This window comes from Balaenoptera acutorostrata, chromosome 17, assembly GCF_949987535.1.
Source record: "Balaenoptera acutorostrata chromosome 17, mBalAcu1.1, whole genome shotgun sequence".
Taxonomy (NCBI): Eukaryota; Metazoa; Chordata; class Mammalia; order Artiodactyla; family Balaenopteridae; genus Balaenoptera; species Balaenoptera acutorostrata.
In genome coordinates, this window is record NC_080080.1 from 65,184,657 (window position 1) to 65,210,711 (window position 26,055).

Here is a 26,055-nt window from a genome sequence, read left to right on the forward strand (position 1 = left end):
CTATGGAAAGTTGGGCTGGCACTTGATTAAAGCGGAAATTATTTCTAAAATATCATCAAGCAGAATTTCTTTGGGGAAATCTGCATTAACAGAAAGCGGAGCACCGTTTATATTCTGTGTATCATTAATTGCCTCTTCTGTGAAGCAAAGTGGCATTTTCCTGGGGCAGGAAAATCCCATTATAAAATGCTGCAGGAATAAAGGATGCTTCTTCCGTCTTAGCTCTCGATTGCGTGGCCCGGGGGCGGGGGACTGGCGTCCCGGGAAAAGCGCAGCGTGGGCTTCCTGGGCGAAGCCTGGGTGACCCGCACGCACGGTGCGGCTGAGCCCCGCACGGGCACGTCAAGCGCTATTCGGCTCTTGGCCTTGGAGTCAAAGTGCCCCGCTGGCTAACGTGTCCGCAGACGTCAGGAAGCAGAGTTGGGAACCAGGAGATGTGGTGGCCGCCCTGACGGGGCTGCTGGCGGCCCGGCACCTCGCTGGGCCGCCGGGATCCCAGAGCACCTGCTCTTCCGCTGCCTCCAGGCCGGGTCGCGGCGGGGAGGGGGCCGGGGCCCGGAGCGTCGATCGCGGGCGCCCTGGGCTCAGGCGCCCTCCCAGCCCGGCTCCGGACGGGCGCGCCGCCAGGGCTGGGGAGGGGCGGCGGGAAGGGCGGGGGCCGGCGCGGGGCAGGGCCAGGCCGGGCTGCTCCGGGGCCGGCGCTCTCCGAGAAGCCCAGCACTCGCCCCGAAGTTGTGCGGAGCGCGTGCCATGAGGACCCTGTGGATGGCGCTGTGCGCGCTGGCGCGGCTGTGGCCCGGGGCCCTGGCCGGTTGCGCAGACGCGGGGCGCTGCTGCCCCGGCCGGGACCCCGCCTGCTTCGCGCACGGCTGGAGGCAGGACAGGGTCTACGGGACGTGCTTCTGCGACCAAGCCTGCCGCCTCACCGGGGACTGCTGCTTCGACTACTCCAGGGCGTGCCCAGGTGGGTGGCGGGCCCGAGGGTGGGCAACGGGCCGTTCGCCCGCAGCGGAGGGGCACAGGGTCCCGCACCAGGGACCGCAGCCCGGCAGCAAGGTGTCCCGGTGCCGTCTATCCCGGCCCACCCTAGACGCCTCCATCCAGGGTCCTCCAGCACCCCCTTCTCTAGGTGCACCCCAGACTCTCCATCCTAGGGTCCCCAGCCCCCTCCATCTAGGGATCTCCCAGTCCTCTCCATCTAGACCTACGGCTCCAATGCCCCCCTTCCCACCAGAGCCTGGGTGGAAAGGGCTGGAGCCCTGCTGTCTGGAAGGGTGCTGGCCACCTCGGCCGAATGAACCCCTCCGCTTGGGAGCTGCGGCTTGGTAGGGTCACCTCCCACCTGGAGAGATGGCGCTGACAGGTTCCAGAGGCACGCCCCTGTGCCGGGTTCCGCCGCGTGCATTCTGTTAACCCTGGAGAGGGGTGATGAGGCGGGGAACGTGTAATTATCCCACTTGGCGCCAAGGCCTTGTCCTGGGAGGGTACTTTCTTCTGGAGAACAAGTTCCTGGAGGACCACAGTTGTCCTCACCTGCACTCCAGCGTGTAGCACAGCCCCTTCCTCCTAGGAGGTGTTCCATATATTCGTTGAATTCAATTTTATCCATATAGCATGATAAAGATTTTTATCCCAAAGTTCCTAGTATGTTTTAATCTTGCCGGTTTTCCTTTAGGGTCAATCTTTTTCATCTTTAAATCTCCCACAATATCACAGCCCCTGCTATAGGCTCAACAAATGTTGATTTAATTAAATTAAAAGGTAAAGGAAGACATGGTGAGTATAGTCCTGAAAAACAAGGTGTACCTGAGAAAAGCCAGCTCTGGAAATAAAAGCAGCCCTGCTCCCTGATAATCACATCACCCCAAAAGCCACACATACATTAGGGTTTGACCTCAAGGAGCCCAGCGTTGTGGGGTCCTCAGCGTCTTCCTGGTAACCTGCAGGGCTGTGTCATTCCCCGGGAAACCGGAGGCCTGGGGGAGACTAGCACCCCTTCCGCCTCTTTTCTGCCGGGAGAGGCCACCAGCCCACCGCAGGACGGTCACCCAGGCCTGCTGCTGTAAGAACACAGTTGAACAACATTAAGATTTTTAAAATCTTGATTGAAAGCTAATGATTTACCTGAGAATACTGATCTTTTTGATAAGCTTCTTTCCCTCTTCTGCTCCAAGGCCAGGGTACTTTACTACTAAAGTAAGGTGAAGAGTCAGTTACTTAGGGAATGTAGTACCCTTGGGCCAGGCGTCCCCTGTTCCCTCCCCGCAGAATCCTCCCTAAACTCCTGTTTGCCTCAGTTACCTGGGTCACTCAAACCTTTCCACCGTGGCAGCCTCTCTCACTAACCTCTTCTCTCAAGGGATCTGCCTACATTTTAAAGGTAAATACAGAATTCCTGCAGTTCAGATAATGGGCCCCGGTCTGTGGTAAGCACAGCAATACAAAAACAACGAAGACACAATCTCTGCCCGCTGGAAGTTCAGAGTCGAGCAGGGAGACACACACAAAACCATTTGCGATATGCTCAGTGCCAAAATAATGCATCCGGGAAGCCAGAGAGGAAAAACTCAGAAGACCAGAGGAATTCAAGGAAGACTTCCCAGAGGAAGTAATGGGCAAGCCTGGTCCCAGAGAATGAGGGAGAAGCCTCTAGAAGGGGAAGGGGAGTTCTAAGAGGAAAGCATCTCATGGCTGTTCAGTGTTCCCTGTGGGCGTCAGCGTTTTGTGACAGCACTAGGCTAGGCCCTGAGGCTCACCTGGGGAACAAGACAGACAGTGAACACAGCTAGATAGGCGAGTGTCAGGAGGAAACCCGGCTTTTTCGTGTGCCCTAACAGCGCTATGAGGAGTTGCAGAATCCTCCAAGTCTCTATTTGGTCAAAAATAAAACCCTCATTTTCAGTCCAGAGATATTAAAACAAAGAGCCTATCCATTCGGACTGAGGATTTATTGGGGGAAGTAATGGTAGAAGAGAGAAGACCTTACCATCTCCGGGGGAACTCAGAAAGAAATCCCAGAACCTTTGTGGCTAGGAGGAGGCTGTGAGCTGCGGACAAAGAAGCCCAAGCCAGAAAAGGAAATGGTGCCTGCTAGGATTTTTAAAGGAGCATTTTCAGGAGCCTGAAACGCCCTTCCCCAGGGAGTTAACAGAGGCTCTCGCAGGCCTAGGCAGAAACAGACTCGGGATGGAAAAGGCTCCTCGTTGGTAGATTCTCTGTGCCTGGAGTTTTGCGGGAAGGCAGTAAGAAAATAGAGACAATTGGAAGGTGGCCCATTTGGCGAGCCCAAGCCTGCTCTGGCCTCAGAGCTGAGGGCGAGAGTGCAGGGCAGGACGGAGCCGACATGCTCGGTCTCCTTAGCCCTGGACCAGTGTCACAACTGTGCTGACTTGGGGATCTGGGGACAGGGGAGGTGGGCCCGCATTATTAGCGTTTTCCAGCCGCAGGAGCTGGGGCTTTCAGAGGGCTCTCCTGTCACAGCGTTACCACAGGTGGGCAGCAGAGTGAGATCGGAACCCACGCCTCCTGCTTTCAAGTTGCCATCCGCCCCATCTGTTTGTGGCAACTCACAGCTGTAATTGATCATACCCGATAAGGTGCAGCGGCGCAGAGCCTCCAGTTACTCTGTGTACATAGGGCCATTCGGCCTCTTAGAATCCACTTCCTTCTCACCTAATGTTAGGTTAACTATTGATGCTGCCCGAAGCAGTTTTGACCGAAATGACATTAAACGTGAATGAAAAAATGTAACTGTGTCAGTGGAACTTACTTCTAGCCCTTCTGATTTTTTCATCTTGAGAAACACATTATTTTTTGGTGTGGCTAAGAGATGACCGTACTGGAACTTTTTTTTTTTTCCTAAATAGAAAGTTGTTGTTGTTGTTGTTTTTAATTTATTTATTTTTGGCTGCGTTGGGTCTTCGTTGTGGTGCGCGGGCTTCTCATCACCGGCAGCTTCTCTTGTTGTGGAGCACGGGCTTTAGGCACGCGGGCTTCAGTAGTTGTGGCATGAGGGCTCAGTAGTTGTGGCTCGCGGGCTCTAGAGCGCAGGCTCAGTAGTTGTGATGCACGGGCTTAGTTGCTCTGCGGCACGTGGAATCTTCCCGGACCAGGGCTTGAACCTGTGTCCCCTGCATTGGCAGGTGGATTCTTAACAACCGCGCCGCCAGGGAAGTCTGTAAGTTATTTTTTTACTCAGTAAAAACTAAAAATAAGTTAAATCTGAAGAATTACTAAAGTGCCCAAAAAAGTCAGTTCTGAAATTAATCATCTCAGAAAAATCTAATTACGTTGATGGTATGGGTTTCAACACCAATAACGTATCTTCATAACCACCCCCCACCCCACAGAGGCTAAAGGATAGAGAATTCTCCACTGGCTGAGCCTGATCAGGGATGGGGAGAGACCGAGGAGGGGACAGATCTGAGTTATCCTGCCCTGAAAGAACTTCCTGGAAGGCTTGCTTATCAGCCTCATAACACGCAGTCTCTAACTCATCAGCTGGGTTCGTGGAGTCTGCATTCTAAGACCGTAGAAGCAGTAGGTTGCATTGGATCTTGGATGAGCAACTTAAGGACAGAGTAATCATTAACCCAAGTGGAGCAGGACAAAAATAGAGTCGCCTCTATGGCCCAGTGTCTTCTCCTAGATTTATGGGGAATCCAAGAAACCAACTGGCCAAAATCTGCTGACATCTTATCTGGAGGGAGAAGGGGTGCTGTGCTGGAAAATATGCACTCCCAAACTCACCCCCCAAAAAAGGATGGCACAGTCTACGATGACTTAGAAAGCCAAGGCTTTACTGGAGCCGTAGTGGCCCGAGACACGGTGTGTGGCTTCCCCTGCCTTTGTCTCTGCAGAAATAATGAGCAGAGCCTGGTGCCAGGAATTGGACACGATTCGGTTGCAGCCCTGGGTGTGCAGTCCAGGAGGGGAAGGTCGTCCGCGCTTACCCAGCACTTACTCTGCACCTTCCCTCGTCTCCAGGTACCTCCCAGCTCTCAGTTTCCTTAGGTCTCACAACCCACCCAAGTATTCTTCATTTTGGTCTCACTTTATGGACGAGGCAACCAGAGCACAGAAAGGTCAAATAGTGTGTCCAAAGTCACACAGCTATTAAGTGATGAAGTGAGATTTGAACCCAGGAGCTCTGAGTCCAGAGCCCACACGTTTAAACATGACGTTTTCACTGCCTCGGAGAAACTAGCCTTTATGAGAAGCTGTGGACTTTGCAGGGTAAGCTCCATGTAAGTACTGGTAAAGTGAGTGAGTCTTCTTTCTCCATCAACTGTATGCCCCTCAAGGGTGAAAAAATGTGTCCCGCTCCTCTTTGCAATCCCCTGAGAGCTATCGCAGTGTTGTTTACAAACATTTGTCCAAAATAATATGACCACTGGTTTCCACCTGGTGGATGTTACCTGTGACTTCAGAGGGCAGTGCCATCTGAGGCATAGCCACATGTCCTTTTTAAAAATAACATTTTCTGGGAATTCCCTGGCGGTCCAGTGGTTAGGACTCTGCACTTTCACTGCGGAGGGCATGGGTTCAATCCCTGGCTGGAGAACTAAGATCCCGCAAGCCACCTGGCGCGGCCAAAAAAAAAAAAAATTTCCTTCCTGATCACAAAATATATGTTTGTTACAGAAAGTGTGGAAATACACAGAAGAAGAAAAGAATTTACCTGGAAACTTACTACCCAGAAAAAGCATCATTATCTTTTTGATTCTGATTCCCTTTTTTCCCCCAGGCTTGCATAGGGTCTAAAATTATGTTTTTCTAAGGTGACAGTTCATGTCACTGTCTTGTTACCATTTCATAAACTTTTCCAGTTAATGTCTCAAAAGAAAAAAAAAAAAAGCCTACCAGGGGTCAGATAACATAGTTTCTGCAAGAGGAAACAAATACTTGATCATTTTATTGGTGCTTTTTGAGGGAGTCCATAGGCACTTGGGCAATATTTATGCTCTCATTCGTCTTTCAGAGAAGTTGTGACAGGGTTCCTGGGAAAGGGGTACACATACATAAGGAGAGGGAAAAAGGCAGATGACATACAGTTAAAATTGTGTCACCCTGAGATGTGTGTGTGTGTGTGTGTGTGTATAAAGGGACGGTTTTATTTTTCCTCCGTAGATTGTCGAGAAACAGAAGTTACGCATCAACGGTACTGCTGCGGATAAAGTGTGAAAAGAATATTTCCTTAGGAATGATAAGGACTAGACCTGATTAGAACTTAACAATGTGAGGGCGAAAGCGCTTGATCGTGGGTGGCCTTCAACTTTTAGGTGGCAAGGAGCCAGGCAGGCAGGGCCAGATTACAAAGAGGAAGGCTTGAGTGTCTGTGCTTAACCAAGGTGAGGCGACATGAAGATAAGCAAGGCCTTACATTAAGAAGAAATAATCCAGACTCTACTTAGGAAATGAAGGAGCCTGGCTTTCAGCTCAGTTTGCTGCCGTGTGTGTGTGTGTGTGTGTGTGTGTGTGTGTGTGTGTGTGTGTGTATTTGACATCATCAAGAAAGGCATTAGAAAACAAAAGTTTTTTAAAAATTACCCTTTGGTACCTACATACTGAGAATAGTGTGTTTAGTCCTGGTTGCCGCCACTCACCGGGCTGTGAATGGGAATGGGGAAAGTCCAGTGGTAATTCTGAGAGGGGAAACATCTATAGAAAGATGTGTCCAGAGGCTGCAGGGAAGGGGGCCTACTGAAACAGTAAATCCGCCAGTGGAACAGATAAGATAAACACAGATTTTTTTCCCACCATATTCTTAAATTCTCAAGTGAGGGAAATTGGACTCAAATAAAAGGAAACACCACTTCACGCCACAGATGTTAATATTAAAAGAGCTTGTCACTTTCAAGATGTGGTACTGGCAGGAGATATAAATGGATTAAGAAGGCCTTGACAGACTGTGACTGCCAGGAGAAGCTGGGCTCTACCTGACCTTAAGGCATGGAAAGCAATGTTCCTTCCAGTGGACACCCTTTGGGGCCGCCATCGCCAGGAGAGCCCAGACAGCTCTCACCCAGTTTAGGAATGTCTTCTGTGTTTGGCTCTGGGAGTTTCTGACTTTGCCCCTGTCCTTCTACCGGCTTTCCTTCCCACCCTAGAGCCTCTGTCAGTGCTTTGGCTTCTTACTTCCAGCATCTGTTTGGATGTAGAATTTAATTTAGAAAGGAGGAGAAACGCACCCAATGCCATTTCATTCATTCATTCACTCACTGATTTGACAAATATTTACTGAGCACCTGCTGTGTGCCAAGTGCTAGGCACGAAATAAAAAACTCGGCAATAAACAAAATAAAGAAATATGTAATTTGAATTATGGAGATATTAGAAGGCAAGGAGCACAGAGCTCTGAGAGGAAATAATTTTGTGGGGTGTGTGTGTGTGTTTGTGTGTGTCTAGTTAGATAAGCTGGCCAGGAAAGGACTCCCTGAAAATAAAATAATTCAGCTGGACCTCAAGGATGAGCCGAACCCAGCCATGCCCATGTGGGAGGAACATTCCAGCAGAGGGAAAACACAAAGGTCCCAGAGTGTGAAAGAGCGTGGGTGGGTGTGGCAGAGGGGTGAAGAGGCCAGAGTGGGCGGAGCCTGGGGCAGAGGGGGCACTGGGGTGCCTCCGGATGGGAGCAACGGGCAGGCACAGGCAGGTCACCCAGGACTTTGTGGGCCATGCAGGGAGGTTGGATTTTAAGCCATGGAAGGAGGTTAAAAAGTCATTAAAAAAAAAAAAAAAGATTAGTGGTGCATCTTTTAAGGTAATTGTACTTGGATATGACTGGATATCCTTGTTAGGACATGGAAAAATGTACCCTACTCTTGTGTGCAGATTCGTTATTGAACTGTATAACTTAGTTTTCTGCTCTTGGCTGTTCTCCTTGTGGCCGTAGTGGGGACGTCTGATAAACAGAAAGCTCCAGAGGAAGGGGTACTGGCTGGTACATCATGAAGGGCTTGATGATTCCTTGCACTCCGGATCTATCCACTGTCTCACTGCCCTGTGAGCCCAGAGCCAGAAGTGCCCACTGGACCCAAAGTAGAAGCTTAGGAGTCTACTTCCTACCTCTGTTCTCTTCTATGTCTTCTTCTCTGTCTCTGTTCCCCATTCCCTTATTATATTTCCTGGGATCACCTCCCCAAATAAATTGCTTGCATTCAGATCCATGTCTCAGGGTCTGCTTCTGGGGAAACTCAACCTGAACGTTATGTTGCGTTGAAACAAAGGAGAAAAAAGGAGCTTGCCGCTCTTCCAGGCACCCATTAAATCTGGGCTTCTTTCCCCTAAAAGGGGTGGGATGATGTCATCAAATCCCAAGTATTAAGACACAGGGATGCTGGGGCAAACTTGGAGTCAGGAGATCATTCTACTCACTAGGTAACAGTCTGCCAGCCCCCAGTGACAGCCAGGGAAACAAGAAGGATGAGAAAGTCAGATTTGAAGAACGAATATGTTCATATGCTAAGTATAGATGTGAGTTAGGTAAGCTTTAGTGGGAAGGGAACAAGAACACTAACGAAAGAGTTCAAAAGGAAATCTGTGTCATGCAGTTGAGATATATGACTTGTGGTAATAAATCTGTCAGAAGTTTCTGTACTTCTCCCAAGCTCCGTGACCAAACATCACCTGTGACAAATCGCAATCCAAATAATCAAAAGTTCACAAGTTAATTAATAAAAGAATTTTTTGTGCAGAATAGGAATAAATACTTCAGACTCATCTTCCAACTCAAAATATTTTGTGGAACCCCTTTCCACTGGTGAAACTCTATGTGAACTTTTTTCACTTTCTCTGACAATAAAGTCCCCGAGATGTTATTGTTCAGGACCCCAGAACTTTCCGATTCTCTCTATGAGGCTGTTAAAGTCATGAATTGGAAAGACAGGGCATAGTATTTTGCCAAGGACAAACCTTAACCCATAGGAACAACAGTTGATTCAATGATTCTGTGATTTGAGGACTTTGCCTATTGGTCAAACCAAATAAAATAAACATTTATGAGACATGAGACACAAATATTGAAGAAATACTGAGAGACTAAATTCATCCCCCCATGTCAACTTTTACCATATGGATAAGGTGTAACCCAAGGCCATATTACTAAGTTCTGAGTTAAAGCCATGGCAAAGTTGTATTTTTTTTTAAAGTGCTCCCAGGACTTCCCTGGTAGTCCAGGGGTTAAGAATCAGCCCTACAATGCAGGGGGATGCCACTAAGCCCACACGCTGCAACTAAGACCTGATGCAGCCAAAAATAAATAAATAAATAAATAAATATTTAAATAAAAAAATAAAGTGCTCCCTACTTAGGCTATAACTTTTTTTTTTTTTTTTTTTTTGGCTGTGCCACACGGCATATAGAATCTTAGTTCCCCAACCAGGTATCAAACCCATACTCCCTGCGGTGGAAGCGTGGAGTCCTAACCATTGGACCACCAGGGAAATCCCACAAAGTTGTATTTTATAGTGATGTCTAAATGTTTAATCTTTGAATTAAGTGTATTATTAAGTGTAGTTCAAGTCCAACATATCGGGGCAGGACTAGCTAGACTCAGGGATGAAGAGATTTGGGGGAGAAAGAGTTATTAAAGGAATTAAGGACAGAAGGTGTCCTTCTCAACCAGCTCCTAATCTGGCAGCCTCTTGAAATGCCTTCTGGTTCTATGGGCCAATTAAATCAGGACACTGTGAAAATAAAATGGGAAGGTCAAAAAGAGATGAAGAGCAGGAAGTGACCTGTTATTGATTTTCCAAAGGATGTGTGCATGGCAGATACTGGGAACCAACTCTCATGTGGCTCATTCTTGCTTCGTTAGGTAGCTGACATGTGATGCCTATGAGTTTTTAGATGATTAATAAAAGCATATTTTAAAGCAGTTTGAAATTTTTGGATTACTGACCGAGCTTTATGTTGTATGTGACCCTTTTCATGTCAGGTGTAGTTATGTGCTACCAAATGATAGAGCTTCCAAACGCCATGAACCCTAAACTAGAGTTTGCTGAGAGGCAAAATGAGCTTTTTCAGGTACAAACTGTTGGAAGTCCAATCAGATTTCAAAGAAGTTCAGGTGTTTTCGTGGTGAAGACTCTGGAAACTGGAAAGTATGAGGGTGATTGGGAAAAGTGGGTCACATTTTGTGGGAAAGAAAGAGTTTTGGCATCCGGTTCAGGGTACATCTTCTGTCTCCTTGTCCGTTTCTTATATCCAATTTCAAGTCCTCAAGTAATTCAATTTAAAAATTCATTACAGTCCTTTTAAAAGACTCATTGGGATTTTAAATGAAAAAGTTACATGTGCAACCACATTGATTTTACAGTCTTGGACAGAGCATTGAGAGCCAAATTCTCACCCTGACTCTGCCTCTTCATGCCTGACCATGGGTATTCTTACCCTCTGTGGGCCCTGGTTGCTGGTCTCTGAACTTCGCCTCTTACAGTGTAGGAGTCTCTGAGCCATGGAGGATGAGACTAGAGCCCCCAGGAGAAACCTACTGGATAGGGGTCCTTGGTGCGGCCTAAGTCATGTTTTATGGAGGCATATTTCCTGATAAGAACTGACCTGGGTAAGTGATGGGATGATTGATTGGTGGGAGAAACACCTTTTCTTTTTTATAATTTTTTTTTTCCTTTACGTTTTCGACAATGAATGTGTATTACTGTTACCATAAAAATGTTCTGGCCAGAGGAGGATAAAGTTACAATCAAAGGAAAACAAGAGCAAAGACCTTGATCTAAGCCCAGGGAGTAAGAGGAAGTACCCTGAAGGCATCAGTCTCTTTTACTCGGGTGTGTCCTGGCTCAGACCCATCTTCATGATCCTGGAACATCCGCCTGCCTCTGAGAGATACCCATTTATCAGTTCACCATCAGGGCGGGTGGCATCAGTGTCAACTTGGGGTGTTCCTCCTGACCCAGGGCCGGGTCCAGGCACGGTGTACGCCGGCTGAACTTGACTGTGTGCGTTGGCGGGGCCGGCCTGGCAGGCGCTGGGTTTGCTCAGGTGTGCGTCCCGTCGTGCTGTTTTTCAGCTCGCCCGTGCATCGTGGGGGAGTGGAGCCCCTGGAGCGGTTGTGCGGACCAGTGCAGACCCACGGCCCGCGTGCGGAGGCGCGCGGTGCGGCAGGAGCCCCGGAACGGCGGCGAGCCCTGCCCGGCCCTGGAGGAGAGAGCCGGCTGCCTGGAGTACGCGACGCACCAGGGCCAGGACTGCGGGCACGCCTTCGGTACTGCGCTTTCCCCGATCGCTGCCCCTGGGGTCTTTGGTGACTTTCCATCCCTTCGTCCCGTCCCGTCCGTCCCGTAGAAGGCCACGTGCCAGGCCGGGAAAGTTCCCTGAGCTGCAGGGAATGGGATGGGCCAGTCTGCCCAGAGGAGATAGGAAGCTCAGGAAATGCTTGATCAAGGAATTATACTCCAGCTGTGTAAAGGTCTCCTGACACCTCCTCCCACCCCCTCCCGGTTATAACCCGGCCGTGGCCCCTTGCCGCTGTGCGGGCGCCCGGTGTAACGGACGTGCGCTGTGGTTTCTGCGCAAACTCAGTCAAGCTGACCACAAAGGACTTTAGGTAGGATGAGAATATTTCGCTCAGGCTAGGATGTGTCCAGTAAGGATAACCCTGTTTCACCTTTCAAGGTCATTCCTGTTGAATCACGAATGCTTGCATACGTGTGAAAATAGTAGAAAAAATAGAAATTCCGAAAGGATGATAAAATGACGAAAACACCTGCCTCTCCTCTCAAGCCGACTGGACTGGAGCTGATGTGATCAGATTTATGATTTGGGAAGATCGTTCTGGTTGTGGAGTGGCCCAGGAGACCAGGAGTCGACTTGATCACGAGTCAGGAGCCACCGAGAACTCACACAGAAATAAACAAAACGGCCAAAACAGGGGTGTTAATCGGGATTGCATCTGAGAGAGCAAAACACTGATTTCTCAGGGTAGCAAAGATCACATGTTTTTCATAGGAACCTGGAAAATTCCATGTCAGCGTGACCCTCACTAAGCCATTTTTTCCCTTTTTTCCTTCCACACACAAATATTTATTGAGAGTCTACTCGATGCCAGGCACTGGGCTGACTGCCAGTTACGACGGGGGAAAAAAGTTGACATGCAGTCTGCTGTCAGGTAGATCACAGTCTAGTGGGAGGGGGAGATGATAAGCAGATAATCCTAGGAAACTAATCCCAGAAAATTACAGCTTCAGTTTGGTGTCACAGGTACTGAACAAGGGAGAGGTGTAGGGAGCTGTGAGTGTGTGTCGTAAGCAGGTTCCCCCTGGCCTTGGTGGAGGAGGGGCTCCCCAGAGGCCAGGAGGGGAGCGACTTCCCTGAGGATGCGGAGATGAGGCTGAGAAATGCAGAGCTAGCTAGGCAGAGAGACCAGTGTGGCGAACCAGAGAGTCAGGTGTAGGGCGTTTGAGGAATTTGGGGACTGATGAGGAAAAGCGCATGACCACGAGAGTCAGTAACACACAATAGCCTTACGGGGTTGCGTGAGAGGGAATGTCCAGAGGCTATGATATGGCGACCCCCGTCCAGAAGGGGAAGAGAGGAATCTGCCAGGAGCTTGTGTGTCTAGGTGATGTTAGCCAAGCAGCATGGTCTGGAGGCTCTGGGTGAGAGGGCTTCAGAGGGCAGGTGCCATGACGGCTTGGGGTCTTATAACCATAAGGCTTTACCTTATCAACGGCCGGCAGACGTTGGGTGTGATTTCACAGGGTATGCAAAACAGGCAGGACCTAAATGACTAAAAATCTGCCTGTTTGACTATTTTTAAAACAAATTGGATGTATAAAATTTTGAGTTTGGTGCCAGTAGGTTTTGAGGCTAACAGGTCTCAGCCTGCTGTGAGGAAATAAACAACCTAGGGCCATCTTTGGCTGATTTATATAACACGGGGGAGGCACAAGGCCCATTTGAGAAGCCAAAGGAAGGCCAGTGTGTGGGGAGCAGAGAGGGAGGCGTCTGGGCTGACACCCCCTTGGATGCAGGGCGTTGGGGTCCCTGTTTAGGATTCTGGTCTTTCTCTTAAGAGCCATGGAAAACCACTGGGGTGTTTTCCGCAGGTGCCAATGTGATCAGATCTGTGATTTGAAAAGATCTCTTGGGGAGTGGAGTGGGGAGTGGCAGGGCCAGTGCAGAGCCCCTTCATGGATACGGCAGTCGAGTTAAGCTCGCAGGGAAATAATTTAGGGCTCACAGCAACAGTCACAGAACGAGCTCTCATTCAGCTCAGGCACTCTGCAGAAACACTACAGGAAGGCTGAAGGAGGAAGTCGCTGTGGGACATTATTGATTTTTTGGATGGCTGTCACAGCCTATAGCAGATCTATCAGAAAAAGCAACTCACCGTTCAGTTATAGGGATTGGCTGCTAGACCGTATTCCTGCAGCACCTCTGAATCTTCACTGTGGTACCAGGATGCCCAGCCCTGGATCTCTTCAGAGCGGGATGATGCAGGTCACAGGAAAGGGAACAGGAAGATGCATATCTTCCATTTATTTGTATTTTCTTCAATTTCTTTCATCAGTGTCTTATAGTTTTCAAAGTAGTGGCCTTTCACCTCCTGGTTAAATTTATTCCTAGGTACTTTATTCTTTTGCATGCAAGTGTAAATGGGATTGTTCTGTTAATTTCTCTTTCTCATAGTTTGTTCCTATGAGAAACCCAATTCTTTTATTAGTTCTAACAGTTTTTTGGTGGAGGCTTTAGGGTTCTCTCTATATAGTATCATGTCATTTGCAAATAGTAGCAGTTTTATTTCTTCCTTTTCAATTTGGATGCCTTTTATTTCTTTTTTCTTGCCGAATTGCTGTGGGTAGGACTTCCAATACTATGTTGAATAAAAGTGGCAAGAGTGCCCATCCTTGTCTTACTCCTCTCTTAGAAGAAAAGTTTTCAGCTTTTCACCACTGAGTATGTTAGCTGTGGGTTTGTCATATAAGGCCTCTATTATGTTGAGGTACGTTCCTGCTATTCCCAGTTTGTTGACATCAATAACATAAATGTATGTTGAATTTTGTCAAATGCTTTTTCTGCAACTTTTGAGATGATCATATGATTTTTATCCTTCATTTCGTAAATGTATCTCATTGATTGATTTGCAGATCAATGGAACCATGCTTGCATCCCTGGAATAAATCCCACTTGATTGTGGTGTATGATCCTTTTAATGTATAGTTGGATTCAGTTTGTTAATATTTTGTTGAGGATTTTTGCATCTATGTTCATCAAGGGTATTGGCCTGTAATTTTCTTTTTTTGTAGTGTCCTTGTCTGGTTTTGGTATCAGGGTAACGCAGGCTTCATAAAATTTGTTTGGAAGGTTTTCCTCCTCTTCAACTTTTTGGAAAAGTTTGAGAAGGTTATTAAATGTTTTTGAATGTTTTGTAGAATTCTCCAGTGAAGCTGTCTGGTCCTGGGCTTTTGTTTTTTGGGAGATTCTTTTATTACTGTTTCAATTTCCCTACCAGTAATCAGTCTATTCAGATTCTCTATTTCTTCGTGATTCAGTCTTGCACGTTTCTAGGAATTTATTCATTTCTTCTAGGTTGTCCAATTTGTTGGTGTATAATTATTCATAATAGTCTCTTATGATCCTTCGTATTTCTGTGGTATTAGTTGTAACTTCTCCTTTTTCATTTCTGATTTTATTTATCTGAGTCCTCTTTTTTTCCTTGGTGAGTCTAGCTAAAGATTTGTCAATTTTGTTTATCTTTTCAAAGAACCTGCTCTTAGTTTCATTGATATATTCTACAGTTTTTATTCTCTATTTCATTTATTTTCATTCTGATCTTTATTATTTCAGGAAGAACTGAAATAATATTTTTAATCCTCATGGAACCAGGACTTGATAAACTGTGAAATTCTCAGCCTACCAAAATGGTGAAGGACACTAAAATGAAGAGATTCACTCACAGGAAAACATGTTCTAGAGGAACACACGCTGGGTGTGGTTGTATTACCTTTTGTCAATACCTCAGAAAGCTGGAGGTAACAAATTATCACAAACTTAGTGACTTAAACAACACAAACGTATTATCTTAGAGTTTTATAGTCAGAAGTCAGACAGGTCTCACTGGGCTCAAATCAAGGTGTAGGTGAGGCTGAATTCCTTTCTGATGGCTCCGGGAGAGAATCAGTTTCTTTGCATTTTCCATCATCCAGAAGCTTCCTTTTCCCATGGCCCCCTTCCTCCATCTTCACAGCCAGACACATTGCATCTTTCTGTGCCTTTCTTCCACGATAACATCTTCTTCTAACTCTTTGAAGGACCCTTGTGCTTACATTCAGCCCATCTGGATAATCCAGGATAATCTCCCTATTTTAAGGTCAACTCAGTAACAACTTGAATCCCTCTTTGCCTTGTAACATAACATATTCACAGCTTCTGGGGATTAGGACATGGACATCTTGGGGAGGGGCCATTATTCTGCCTGTCATGGAGGTAGGACAGTGTCATCATTCTTGGTTTACACATGAAGACATTGGAGCTCAGTGAGATGACAGCATTTGTAAAGGGACCAGAATTTAAACCTGGATCTCATGGCTCTAAATCCTGTGGGTTTTCCCCCACTTGATAGTGTTTTGCTGTTAAGTGTTATCATTAGTTATTATTATTATATTGCAAATTAATATTGATATTGTAAATCATTAATATTCATATATTAGTAGTAGTATTATATTTTAAAATCGCAGTTACAGAATCTGGTAACTAAGTAGAAATATAAAGGCCGTGCAAGGCCAGTGAATGAAACATGATCACTGAGACACTCTTATTAATGATCAAGTAACCATTGCATTCTTTCTGTTTCATTTAACGTGTATCATGAGTCTATTTCTATCATAAAAACAAATGCAAAAACCCATATTATATATTTGTTGCCCATACTGACAATTGTTTATATGCGTTTTCCTCTTGCGAGATTGCTGTGCATTATCATGAACTGTATACTTCCAGGCTGGTGTTATTTGTCAAATTTTCATTCTGTCGTCTTCTACACCATATCTACAGACTAGTGGTTCTAAGCCTGCTTTTGTGACACCCCATTGTGTCAGAGGGCTTTATGAAATTCTCAAAGCAAATTTAATTTACTTTCATGTTCAAAGTAAGTATGTGCAGTGCCACGCTTTCAGAAGTGGAAGTTGTTGTAAAAGCGAACAGTGGTAGGTTGATGGGATGCCAGAAAAGCTGGCAAATAGTCTGTTAACAAAGAATCTATTGCATTGAATATTCTTGCCAGGAAGGGGAAAGGAGGGGGAGCTGGCGTTTATTGAGAGCCTTTGTCCTGGGGCACCGGTTACGTGCTTCCACACAGAGGCAAAAGCGGGGCTGGAGGCAAAAATCATTTTTAAATTACTTACTGCTCTTAAGTAATGAAAAATTGAATTTCTGGGGGATGTTGAAAAGTGCTGCTGGTTCAGAGCTCGCCAGGAGATCTGGCTTGTTTACTTTAGACTCTTGCTAGAGGGAAGGACGCCCCCCTCAATAGAATATGCCACCAAACCAAGCCCGGGCTGGAGGAGGCAGGACACGGAGGAGACAAGGTCCAGGGTTACTGGCTTGCTTCTATGATGGGTCATAACCACAGAGGCTTGACACTGGGCATGGATAGTAAGTCTTAAAGAAGCTAGTGCCTGTACTAGGGCTCCGGCTTGGGCATTTACTATTTATTTTCCCTTCACTTAACCACGATGAGTCTCAGTCTTCTGATGAGAAAACCTGCTCAGAACACCTCTTGACAAAGCGAAACTTACAAGAGTGAAACTTTGTCATCTGCATTGCAATAGAAGCAGCCTGCCACATTTAGACATGAGCCTGGAACACGTTTCTTAATCTCTCTGGGCCACAGTTTCCTCATCTGTGAAATGGGGAAATAATAGGGTCTATCTCAGAGCGGGGTTATGAGAATTCAATGAGCTAACACACGAAAAACACTTAGCATCATGCCTGGAAACTTAGAGATGCATCACTGTTTTAGCTTTTATCTTTAATATCTTAGAACTTCTTCTTCAGATTTTGTATCAGAAGCTATAGTCATACACTTGCCCTCTACTTCCTAACCACGTTTCCAACCCACCCCCCGAGCTACACATTAAGTGCATTGCCTTTGAACTTTTGTAATAATACCTGCAGTACAAATTAGGAGCTCAGATAAATGTTTTGAACTAAAGAAACACATCCTGAAAATATAATATAATGATATAATGATATATAATGATATAATGCTACGTGGATGTAGTAGTAAACGCATTCTTCACTTAGTGAATAAGCCTATAAATGTGTCAGAAGAACAGAAATGAAAACAATACGTGAGAAAATGAAAAGCCTTTCGCTGTTTGTGTTTCTGATAATTAGGTCTAAGAGAAACAGAGAAGGATCTTAACGTACATGCATTCACTTGTCCTTTTTGATTCCGTCCGTGGATTTTGGAAGTTCAAAAGCTACAGTCACATTTAGAAAGAATGGCATGTTCTCTTTGGAAAACAAACACGTTAGCACAGCGAGGAGGAGCCACTCGGCTGGGAGTCTATAGTTTACACTAGATGTGGGTAGCGTTCAGACTGCAGAGATTAGGTGCTCAGACACATGGGACAAAAGCGGTGCCTGCGACTCTTAGGATCAAGTGGCTACGCTTGTCTTATATTCCCATGCAGTAGAAAAATGACTCCTCATTCAGAAAATCTAAAGAAGAATTAAGGCTGCCATCTTGTGGCAGGAAGGAGCTTAGCAAGATGAACATGCAGGCTTGAAGCCTCTATTTTGCTGCTGCTGGTACCCGCACGCCATTGTGCTCTTGTTGATGATGGGCATCGCAGAAGTCAAGCTGAGCTGGTATCTCCCCTTCCTGGGATGGTCCAGTTTCTGAAAGGAGAGCTAAGAAGGATGGTTGAGCCATCTCAGCTGCAAGGCGCAGTATAGGAACAGAAGACCTCAGGGAAGTAGGACCCGTGAACCTTGGTGACAATTTCATTCATTCATTCATTCATTCATTCCTTCATCGACCCATTCATTCCTCGCACACATATTTATTGAGCATGTAAATGTGTGAGGGCTCCCGTGATGAACAAGGCAAAACCCTGTCTTTCTTGAATTGACAGCAGGGTGGAATCAAGAGGTTATCTCCAGGTGCTACACAGAGCAACAGCTGTCCCCCCAGACTTAGAGATGAAATAGGAGGTAGACAAACAAAATAAGAGAGCAGAGGTGGGAGGGAAGGATTTCTGGCTGTTTTCTTTTCTCCCACCCAGAGTGTCAGAGGTGGGAGTGGGGAGAGGGGCAAGGAGAGATGCTTTAGGACCTTTCTTCTCTGAGTTTGGTGTGGAGAGAGTGCTATGCTGGTCGGCATCTGGTGGTCACACCCTGGGCTATATGGTTGATGGTGAAACTTCCAGGCTGTGGTTATCAGAACACCTGGGAGCATTGACCCTTTCCTCCTTTTGTTCTTTCCCTTTCTCATTTCCTCTCTCTGGTTGTCTTTTTTTTTTTTTTTCTCCTTTTACCCCTTTTCTCTCTTACCTTCCTTCCTTCCTTCTCTCTCTCCTTTTCCTTTATTCTTTCTATCTTTCCCTTTTCTTCTCTGTTTCTCTTCTTTCCATTAAAAAACAATCCTCTCCCTTTCTCTAGTACCTTACTTTTTTCCCCCAACCCTGCCCATCTTTTTATTATTCCCTCTGGGCTGTGCTTCCTGGCCCCTCTCCTGCCTTTCCACGCGGTGTTATCACTGCAGACAGCGTGCTTATCAAAAGCCTGCTGTTCCCTTCCCTACCCAACTGCACTGCACAGAGCTTTATGGAATTCGTTTCTGGGCACTCTGACTTCACCTCTTTTCACTCCTTGATGGTGTCCCATAGATTTAGGGATGGAAGGCTTTAGACGGGTTTGAAACCAAGTTTGGGAAATGTCGCTCTGGGTATTTCAGGCTTCACATGTTCAAGGTCATTCTCCTTTTCCAGTCCCTGCCTTTATAACTACCTCTGCGTTCAACAAGGAGCGAACAAGACAAGCGGCCTCCCCGCAGTGGTCCACAGACACAGAGGATGCTGGGTAACTTGCTGGTTTTTTTACTTATGTTTTTCCGGTTGGGCGGTCAACTCAGCCCACAAAGGTAACTTGCTACATGGGTTTTCTTCTGTTATTCGTTCATTGACAAATGTGACTCTTTATCACAGAACTCAGAAGTACTTGTCCCTTCCCTGTTTTATGTTTAAAAAAGATTTGTTTCTGAGGTCTGATCCCTAAGAAGAAACATGCTGTATAAAAATGAGATGATACTATTTTGTCAATCCCACTAAGGCCTCTCATCTTATAGTCCTTAGGGGACTGTGGACTCCAGCACCGCCTCCATCTGGTGAATTTGAACATGGCCTCCACCTGAGCTCTGAGGACTTTATCAAGACCTAATGGCTCAGGCTGGGAGGAACCTCTGACCTCATTAGAAATCCCCCCTTCTGCGGTCAGAATAGAGACGCCAGATGCACTGCATGTTCTAATCCCCTCACTACCTCTCACTGCTCCTCAGTTTTTCCTTCTTGTAAAATGAGAATATTAATTCCTATCCCGTGGGTTGCTATGAGAATTTAATGAGAAAATATCATTGAAAAGATGTCAGGGTTAAGCTGTCTGAAATTGACTGAAGCTACGTCAATAGAATTTCCTACCTTAATACCTTAACGTACCTAATAAATAATACTTACCGTCATTAAAGATCTTCTTTGAAGCAGATTCTCCAGACACTTTCCATCTAACTTTTTACAGCTCATAATTGTATGGATTAAAAAAAAACTAGCCCATTTTAGCATAGTTAGGACCTAAAATGCCACATTGTTTTGTTTCCCTGAAGAACTGCAAAATTGTGTTGCTTTTAAGTACAAGACTCTAAAATATTCATCCATGTCTGGATGCACCCCCAGAGCTTTTAGAGTCTAGTCACATAATAGAGTGTTTCCCGCAGCTCAGTATAAGGTGACACTAGTCTGTTACAGAAAAACATGTCTCAGCTTCCCATGTCCTTTTATCTGTGATGCCCAGTGTAACTTTGATGCTTGACTTCAAGTCAAAACTCATCTCATTAGCCCAGATCATGCAGGTGAGCCAGGTGGGGAGAATAGGGAAGGCCCCAGGAATGTTTGTGGGGCAGAAAAACACCAAGTGCTGGCCTGGAAATCCAGGACTAGCCCTCCTGGGGCTCACATGTTCTCAGGCTCAAGCAAGGTCTTGTTCAATTTCTGTAACTCATTAAAATCTCAGCAAAGTTATCAAGGGCAATTTTCCTGCTGAAGTGTGCTTTTAGACACAATTTCGTGGTCAGACTAGACAGAATACGAAACAAGTTTCTGCAAATTCGTGTTGACCAGCTAATTCAACCATGGACTGAAAAACAGCAGAAACGTTCAGTTGTCAGTCAGACATCATAGTTCAGCGAATGAGAAACTTGACAAGGCATTCTGTGACCTGTGACCACGCAACACCCTACCTTCTCCAGGCTGTCCCATGTCCTCGGGGGGTTCCAGGCTTCCTAAGCCTTTCTCCAGCGTTAGGCCATTTCTAATTAACAGCAAGTGACATTGCTCCTTTTTTTTTTTTTTTTTTTTTGCTCTAGATACTGTATGGAGTTCAAGACAGAGTCATTGACTCCCCACTGCGCCACGGAAAACCGGCCCCTGACCCGATGGATGCAGTATCTCCGAGAGGGCTACACGGTGTGTGTGGATTGTCAGCCTCCAGCTATGAACTCTGCGAGCCTTCGATGTTCTGGAGACGGCCTGGACTCTGACGGGTAAGGGGGGGAAACTGGTTGGAGGATTTTTCTTGGTACTCAATTTGGGGAGATCTGTCCTCTCCATGTCCTGAACAGCGGACCAGGATGTAGCAGATCAAGGCATGATTTGGGGAATCAAAACAGTGAGGAGAACATTCCATCTGGCAATTCCAGAGTCCAGGAGCCAGTTCATAGTCTGGGACTTAGAGGCTCTGTATCAGAGATGCGTGAGTGAATTTGGATATTGGGGTTCAGGCCAAGCTCACAAGTGAGTACCGAAGACCTGCGCAGTAGCAGCCGTAGACACTATGTAAACCAATGAGCTTGTCTTTGCTCTGATAATACTGTATTAACGGACACTAAAATTTCCATTTTATATAATTTTCATGTATCATGAAATACCCTTTTGATTTTCTTTCAACTCTTTAAAAACATAAAAATCATTCTTTTCTATTGCTATTTTTTTTCATTGAGGTATAGTTGATTTACAATATTATATTAGTTTCAGGTATACAACATAGTGATTCAAAATTTTTACATTTATAGTTATTACAAAATATTAACTATATTCCCTGTGCTGAACAATGTATCCCTGTGGCTTATTTATTTTACACACAGTAGTTTGTACCTCTTAATCCCCTCCCCCTAGTTGCCCCTTCCCCCATCCCTCTCCCCACCTGGTAACCACTAGTTTGTTCTCTATATCTGTGAGTCTGTTTCTTTTTTGTTATATTCACTAGTTTTATTTTCTTAGGTTCCACATATAAGTGATAACATACAGTATTTGTCTTCCTCTGTCTGACTTACCTCACTAAGCATAATACCCTCCAGGTCCACCCATGTTATTGTAAACGGCAGAATTTCATTCTTTCTATGTCTGAGTAGTAGTATATATACCACATATCCATTTCAACCACTGATAAACACTTAGGTTGCTTCCACTTCTTGGCTATGGTACATAATGCTGCCATGAACATTGGGGTGCATGTATCTTTTCGAATTAGTGTTTTCGTTTTGTTTGGATATATACCCAGGAGTGGAATTGCTGGATCATAAATAAACATCATTCTTAGCTCATAGACTACACAAGGGGGTGGGCTGGATTTGGCCCATGGGTCACAGTCTGCTGAACCCTGCCCAGGTGAGTCATACCCACAGCAAAATTTCAGAATCACTGCTCAGTGGGGTAGTCATAACATCACGACTGAGATGGTAGCCGCGTGCCCAGCTCTGCCGGGTCAGAAACTCTTTTGGTGTTCAGAGCACCCAGCTCCCAGTGTGGGGGGCAGAGGGGTTCTCCTCACACAACACGAAGCAATTCGTGGGACACCAGCTGAGCATCCAACAGTTTAGCTCAGTTCTGGCACTATCTACCCAGAGATGGCATCAGATTCCACAAGGTGAAGGGCTCAGTCCTACAAGACCGTTCCCTTCCGCACCCCCCTTCAAATCCCATTCTCAAGCTCAGGCTGTTACCTGTGCTTCTGACCAACTGGCTGTAAATTGGAGATTTCCATGACCTCCTCCTCAGGTTTGATTAATTTGCTAGAGCGGCTCACAGAACTCAGAGATACATTTACTTACTAGAGGACCAGTTTATTGTAAAAGGATATAACTCAGGAACAGCCAGATGGGAGAGATGCACAGGGTGTGGGAAGGGGTGTCATTCTCCCCACATCTCCACGTGTTCACCAACCTAGAAGCCCTCTGAACCCTTTTGGCTTTTATGGAGGCCTCGTTATGTAGGCATCATTGATTAAATCATTGGCTATTGATTGATTCAACCTCCGGCCCCTCTCCCCTCCCTGGAGGTTGGGGATGGGAGGTGGGACTGAAAGTTCCAACCCTCTAACCACCTGGTTAGTTCTCCTGGCAACCAACTCTCAACTTCAGATGCTTCCAAAAATCACCTCATTCTCATAAACAAGACATTTGCATCACTCTCAACATTTAGGAAATTCCAACAGCTTTGGGAGCTGTCAGCCAGGAACGGTGGACAAAGACCAAATATACATGACAAATATATTTTGGTCATTTGAATGACCAAATATATATTTCTTGTAAATCATCATATCACAGAAATCTACAGAAATCTATAGATTGTCCAAAAGAATTGACCCTTGAAAACATTTTACCACCCTAAAAATCCATGCCAGTCCTGTACTTATCTACTAGTTAAATCCGATAACACTATTCATAACCAAAAGAAGGGTAGAATTTGTGATGGGCATGGGTTATGCTTTTAAATATGTCAGACAGAACTGGGAAAAATACAGATTTGAAAGAAAAATATGGACCTTCCCCGTTAATCATTATTCCCATAGTATATTTTAATATTTAATAACTTGAACTTATGTTTATTAGTCTCCTGTGCCCAACAGCCTCTGTACTGAGTACACATACGAACAGTAAAGTGGGTAAGGAATTCACATGAAATAGAAACTTAATATTTAGCCTTAATATTTTCCTGACTACCTCATCCATATTTTAACTTTAAATGAATATTATCATTTAATTTGTACCTGTAAAGCACCTTCAACCCTGGCTGAAATGCCAGTGACTTTAAAAAGAATAATTTCAATAATATGGCTTTTTTCTTTTCACTGCTCCCGTTTTTCATTGTGGGATCAAAGAGCTGGAAAGGATTTCAAGGGATCGTTGGGTTCAGACCCCTCTAATTTATTTATTTATTTATTTTAAGAGGGTATGAAATCGTTTATTGATTACACGTGATAATGGATGGTACACGAGCTTCATTCCCATCTAGAACTTTATCTGGTACCAGAATCCAATGTAGATAGTTTGCATGGGATGTGCTAACAATCGTATTAATGACCAAAACCTCCATGCCTTTGCCTGGGTGACCCTTTCCACGGTGAACTCCAGGTCACAACGCAGTAACTGTCAGTTCAGCTACACCAAGGTTTCGGAAGACAATAGCTTCTCCACCAAAGCAGGCTGTAAATAAATTTTGAACGGAACCTGGCATCACCCTGAAAGAATTCTAACTTCGCACTGTTGGCGTAGTTTACCAAAATGGCTTCAGAGTAGATTAACTTTACACAGCACATTTTAAAAAAAAGACACATTTATTCAAGCGTCATGATTAGACTATTACATTTAGCAACCAACAGCATGGGTGCAAAAAAGAAAAAAAAAAAACTCTACATTAAAACCCTTTGTTGGAAGGCTTTACACCTTCCACAGAACAGAAACGAAAATAACCTGTTATACAATTAGTCACAAATACAGTCCTCGAGTTTCTTTGCCCATACACATGAGTATTGTCTAAAGCATGTCTTCTTTGTAGCAGCTAGGCCCTGCCACCACTGTGCTTGGCTGAGTTCACAAATCTGTTGTAAACTGCAGCTCCCCTGTCGCTTCTCTGGCTCTCCTCTCCTGCAAAGCTGTTTCCTGGCAGTAATCAAAACCTTCTGCCACTGCCATAGCTCCTGCTGCTGCTGGAACCGCCACAGCCACCTTGGTTTCATGGTTCGGCAAAGTATTGGCCTCTACCACCATAGGGGAGAACTTCTGCCTCCAAAGTTTCCTCCTTTCATGGGTCCAAAATTTGAAGACTGTTGTAACTGCCAAAATCCTGTAGCTTCCACCACCTCCAAGATTGCTTCCATCATTACCAAACCCATTATAGCCATTTCCACTGCCACCATATCCCCCGCCACCATGGCTGCTACCAAAGCCACCTCGACCACTGAAGTCTCCTCCATGACCAAAGCTGTCATTCCCACCAAAACCCCCTCCACGACCACCACCAAAGTTTCCAGAACCACTTCGACCTCTTTGGCTGGATGAGGCACTAGCCATCTCTTGCTTAGGTAGGGCTTTCCTTACTTCACAGCTGTGGCCATTCACAGTGTGGTATTTCTGAATGACAATCTTGTCTACGGAGTCATGGTCATCAAAGGTTACGAAAGCAAAGCCTCTCTTTTTGCCACTGCCTCGGTCAGTCATGATTTCAATCACTTCAGTTTTCCCATACTGTTCAAAATAATCTCTTAGGTGATGTTCTTCAGTGTCTTCCTTAATGCCACCAACAAAAATCTTTTTCACAGTGAAGTGGGCACCAGGTCTTCGAGAATCTTCTCTTGAGACGGCCCTCTTTGGTTCCCCAACTCTTCCATCCACCTTGTGTGGCCTTGCATTCATGGCTGCATCCACTTCCACCACAGCGGCATATGTGACAAGCCCGAAGCCTCTGGAGCACTTGGTGTTTGGATCCCTCATTACCACACAATCTGTGAGCGTCCCCACTGCTCACAATGGCTCCTCAGACTCTCATCGGTTGTTTCAAAGCTCAAACCTCCGAAGAAGAGCTTCCGCAGCTGTTCGGGCTCTTTGGGTGACTCTGATTTAGACATGACAGCAATGGAGGGGGCAGATGTCAACGATGCTTACCCGGTCGCGTCCACAGGCAGAAAGACCAGACCCCTCTAGTTTAAATGTACGAAAAACAGAAAGCCATTTTCCCTTACGTAGCGCTTCATATACTCAGAGCAAGTGAGAGACACGAATGCAGGAACCTCGAACTACAATCTCCACAGGGGGTGTTCTCAAATAGGGATTAATTGGTAACTTGTTGTGACAGAACCTGAAGAAGGGAAGCTCAGTTTTGTGATCATTCTTTAAAAAATTTCAATTTGTAATACACTTCAAGACTCAAGTTGTGATCATTTTCTAAAAAAAACCCAAAAAACAACAAACCTCAATTTATAATTCTGTAAATTAGAATTTTCTTTGGTATGCTTTAGCGTAACTCACATTTTCAAACTATCATTTCAGAAATCAGACCCTCCACTGGCAAGCAATTGGCAATCCTCGATGTCAAGGAACTTGGAAAAAAGTTCGGCGAGTAGAACAATGTTCCTGCCCAGCTGTTCACAGTTTTATTTTTATATAGATCGTGATATAAGTATTTCAAAGTGTGTTTGTAAACATGCTAAATACTAGCAAGTCATGCTCAACGCTTCATAATTCTTTAAAAACTCTTTGGCCAAAGTTCCTGAATATATGTCATTGCCACACTCTGAAGTAGAGAAAGGAAATTTGGGGGCCAGTTCTCAAGAAACACAGTGCCTTTATTTTCATTTTTACTAAGTTGAGGACCCACCCTAAAGTCTCCTGTGGTTTTCTGTCCTCAATCTGTCACCTGGAGTCTCCTCATTCAATAGGTGGCCCATTGGACACAGTGTTCATCTGTTTGCACTAAACTTACTACATTTTAGCGGTCCACTTATTGGTAAGTTGTCATTTAAGGGTACCCACGATTTGAATCT

The 26,055-nt window shown here is 45.5% G+C and overlaps 1 protein-coding gene and 1 pseudogene across 1 annotated transcript; one reads left to right on the forward strand and one right to left on the reverse strand.

The window, feature by feature from the left end:
- Window positions 1-744: 744 nt before the first annotated feature.
- SBSPON (somatomedin B and thrombospondin type 1 domain containing) lies at window positions 745-25,937 on the forward strand. Its single transcript, XM_007185126.2, has 5 exons — window positions 745-964; window positions 11,030-11,224; window positions 18,957-19,047; window positions 20,603-20,779; window positions 25,562-25,937. Exons 1-5 carry the CDS (start codon window positions 751-753, stop codon window positions 25,677-25,679), a joined length of 795 nt encoding a protein of 264 aa, XP_007185188.2. The 5' UTR covers window positions 745-750; the 3' UTR covers window positions 25,680-25,937.
- On the reverse strand, window positions 24,186-25,640 carry LOC103014773 (heterogeneous nuclear ribonucleoprotein A1-like; annotated as a pseudogene).
- Window positions 25,938-26,055: the final 118 nt, after the last annotated feature.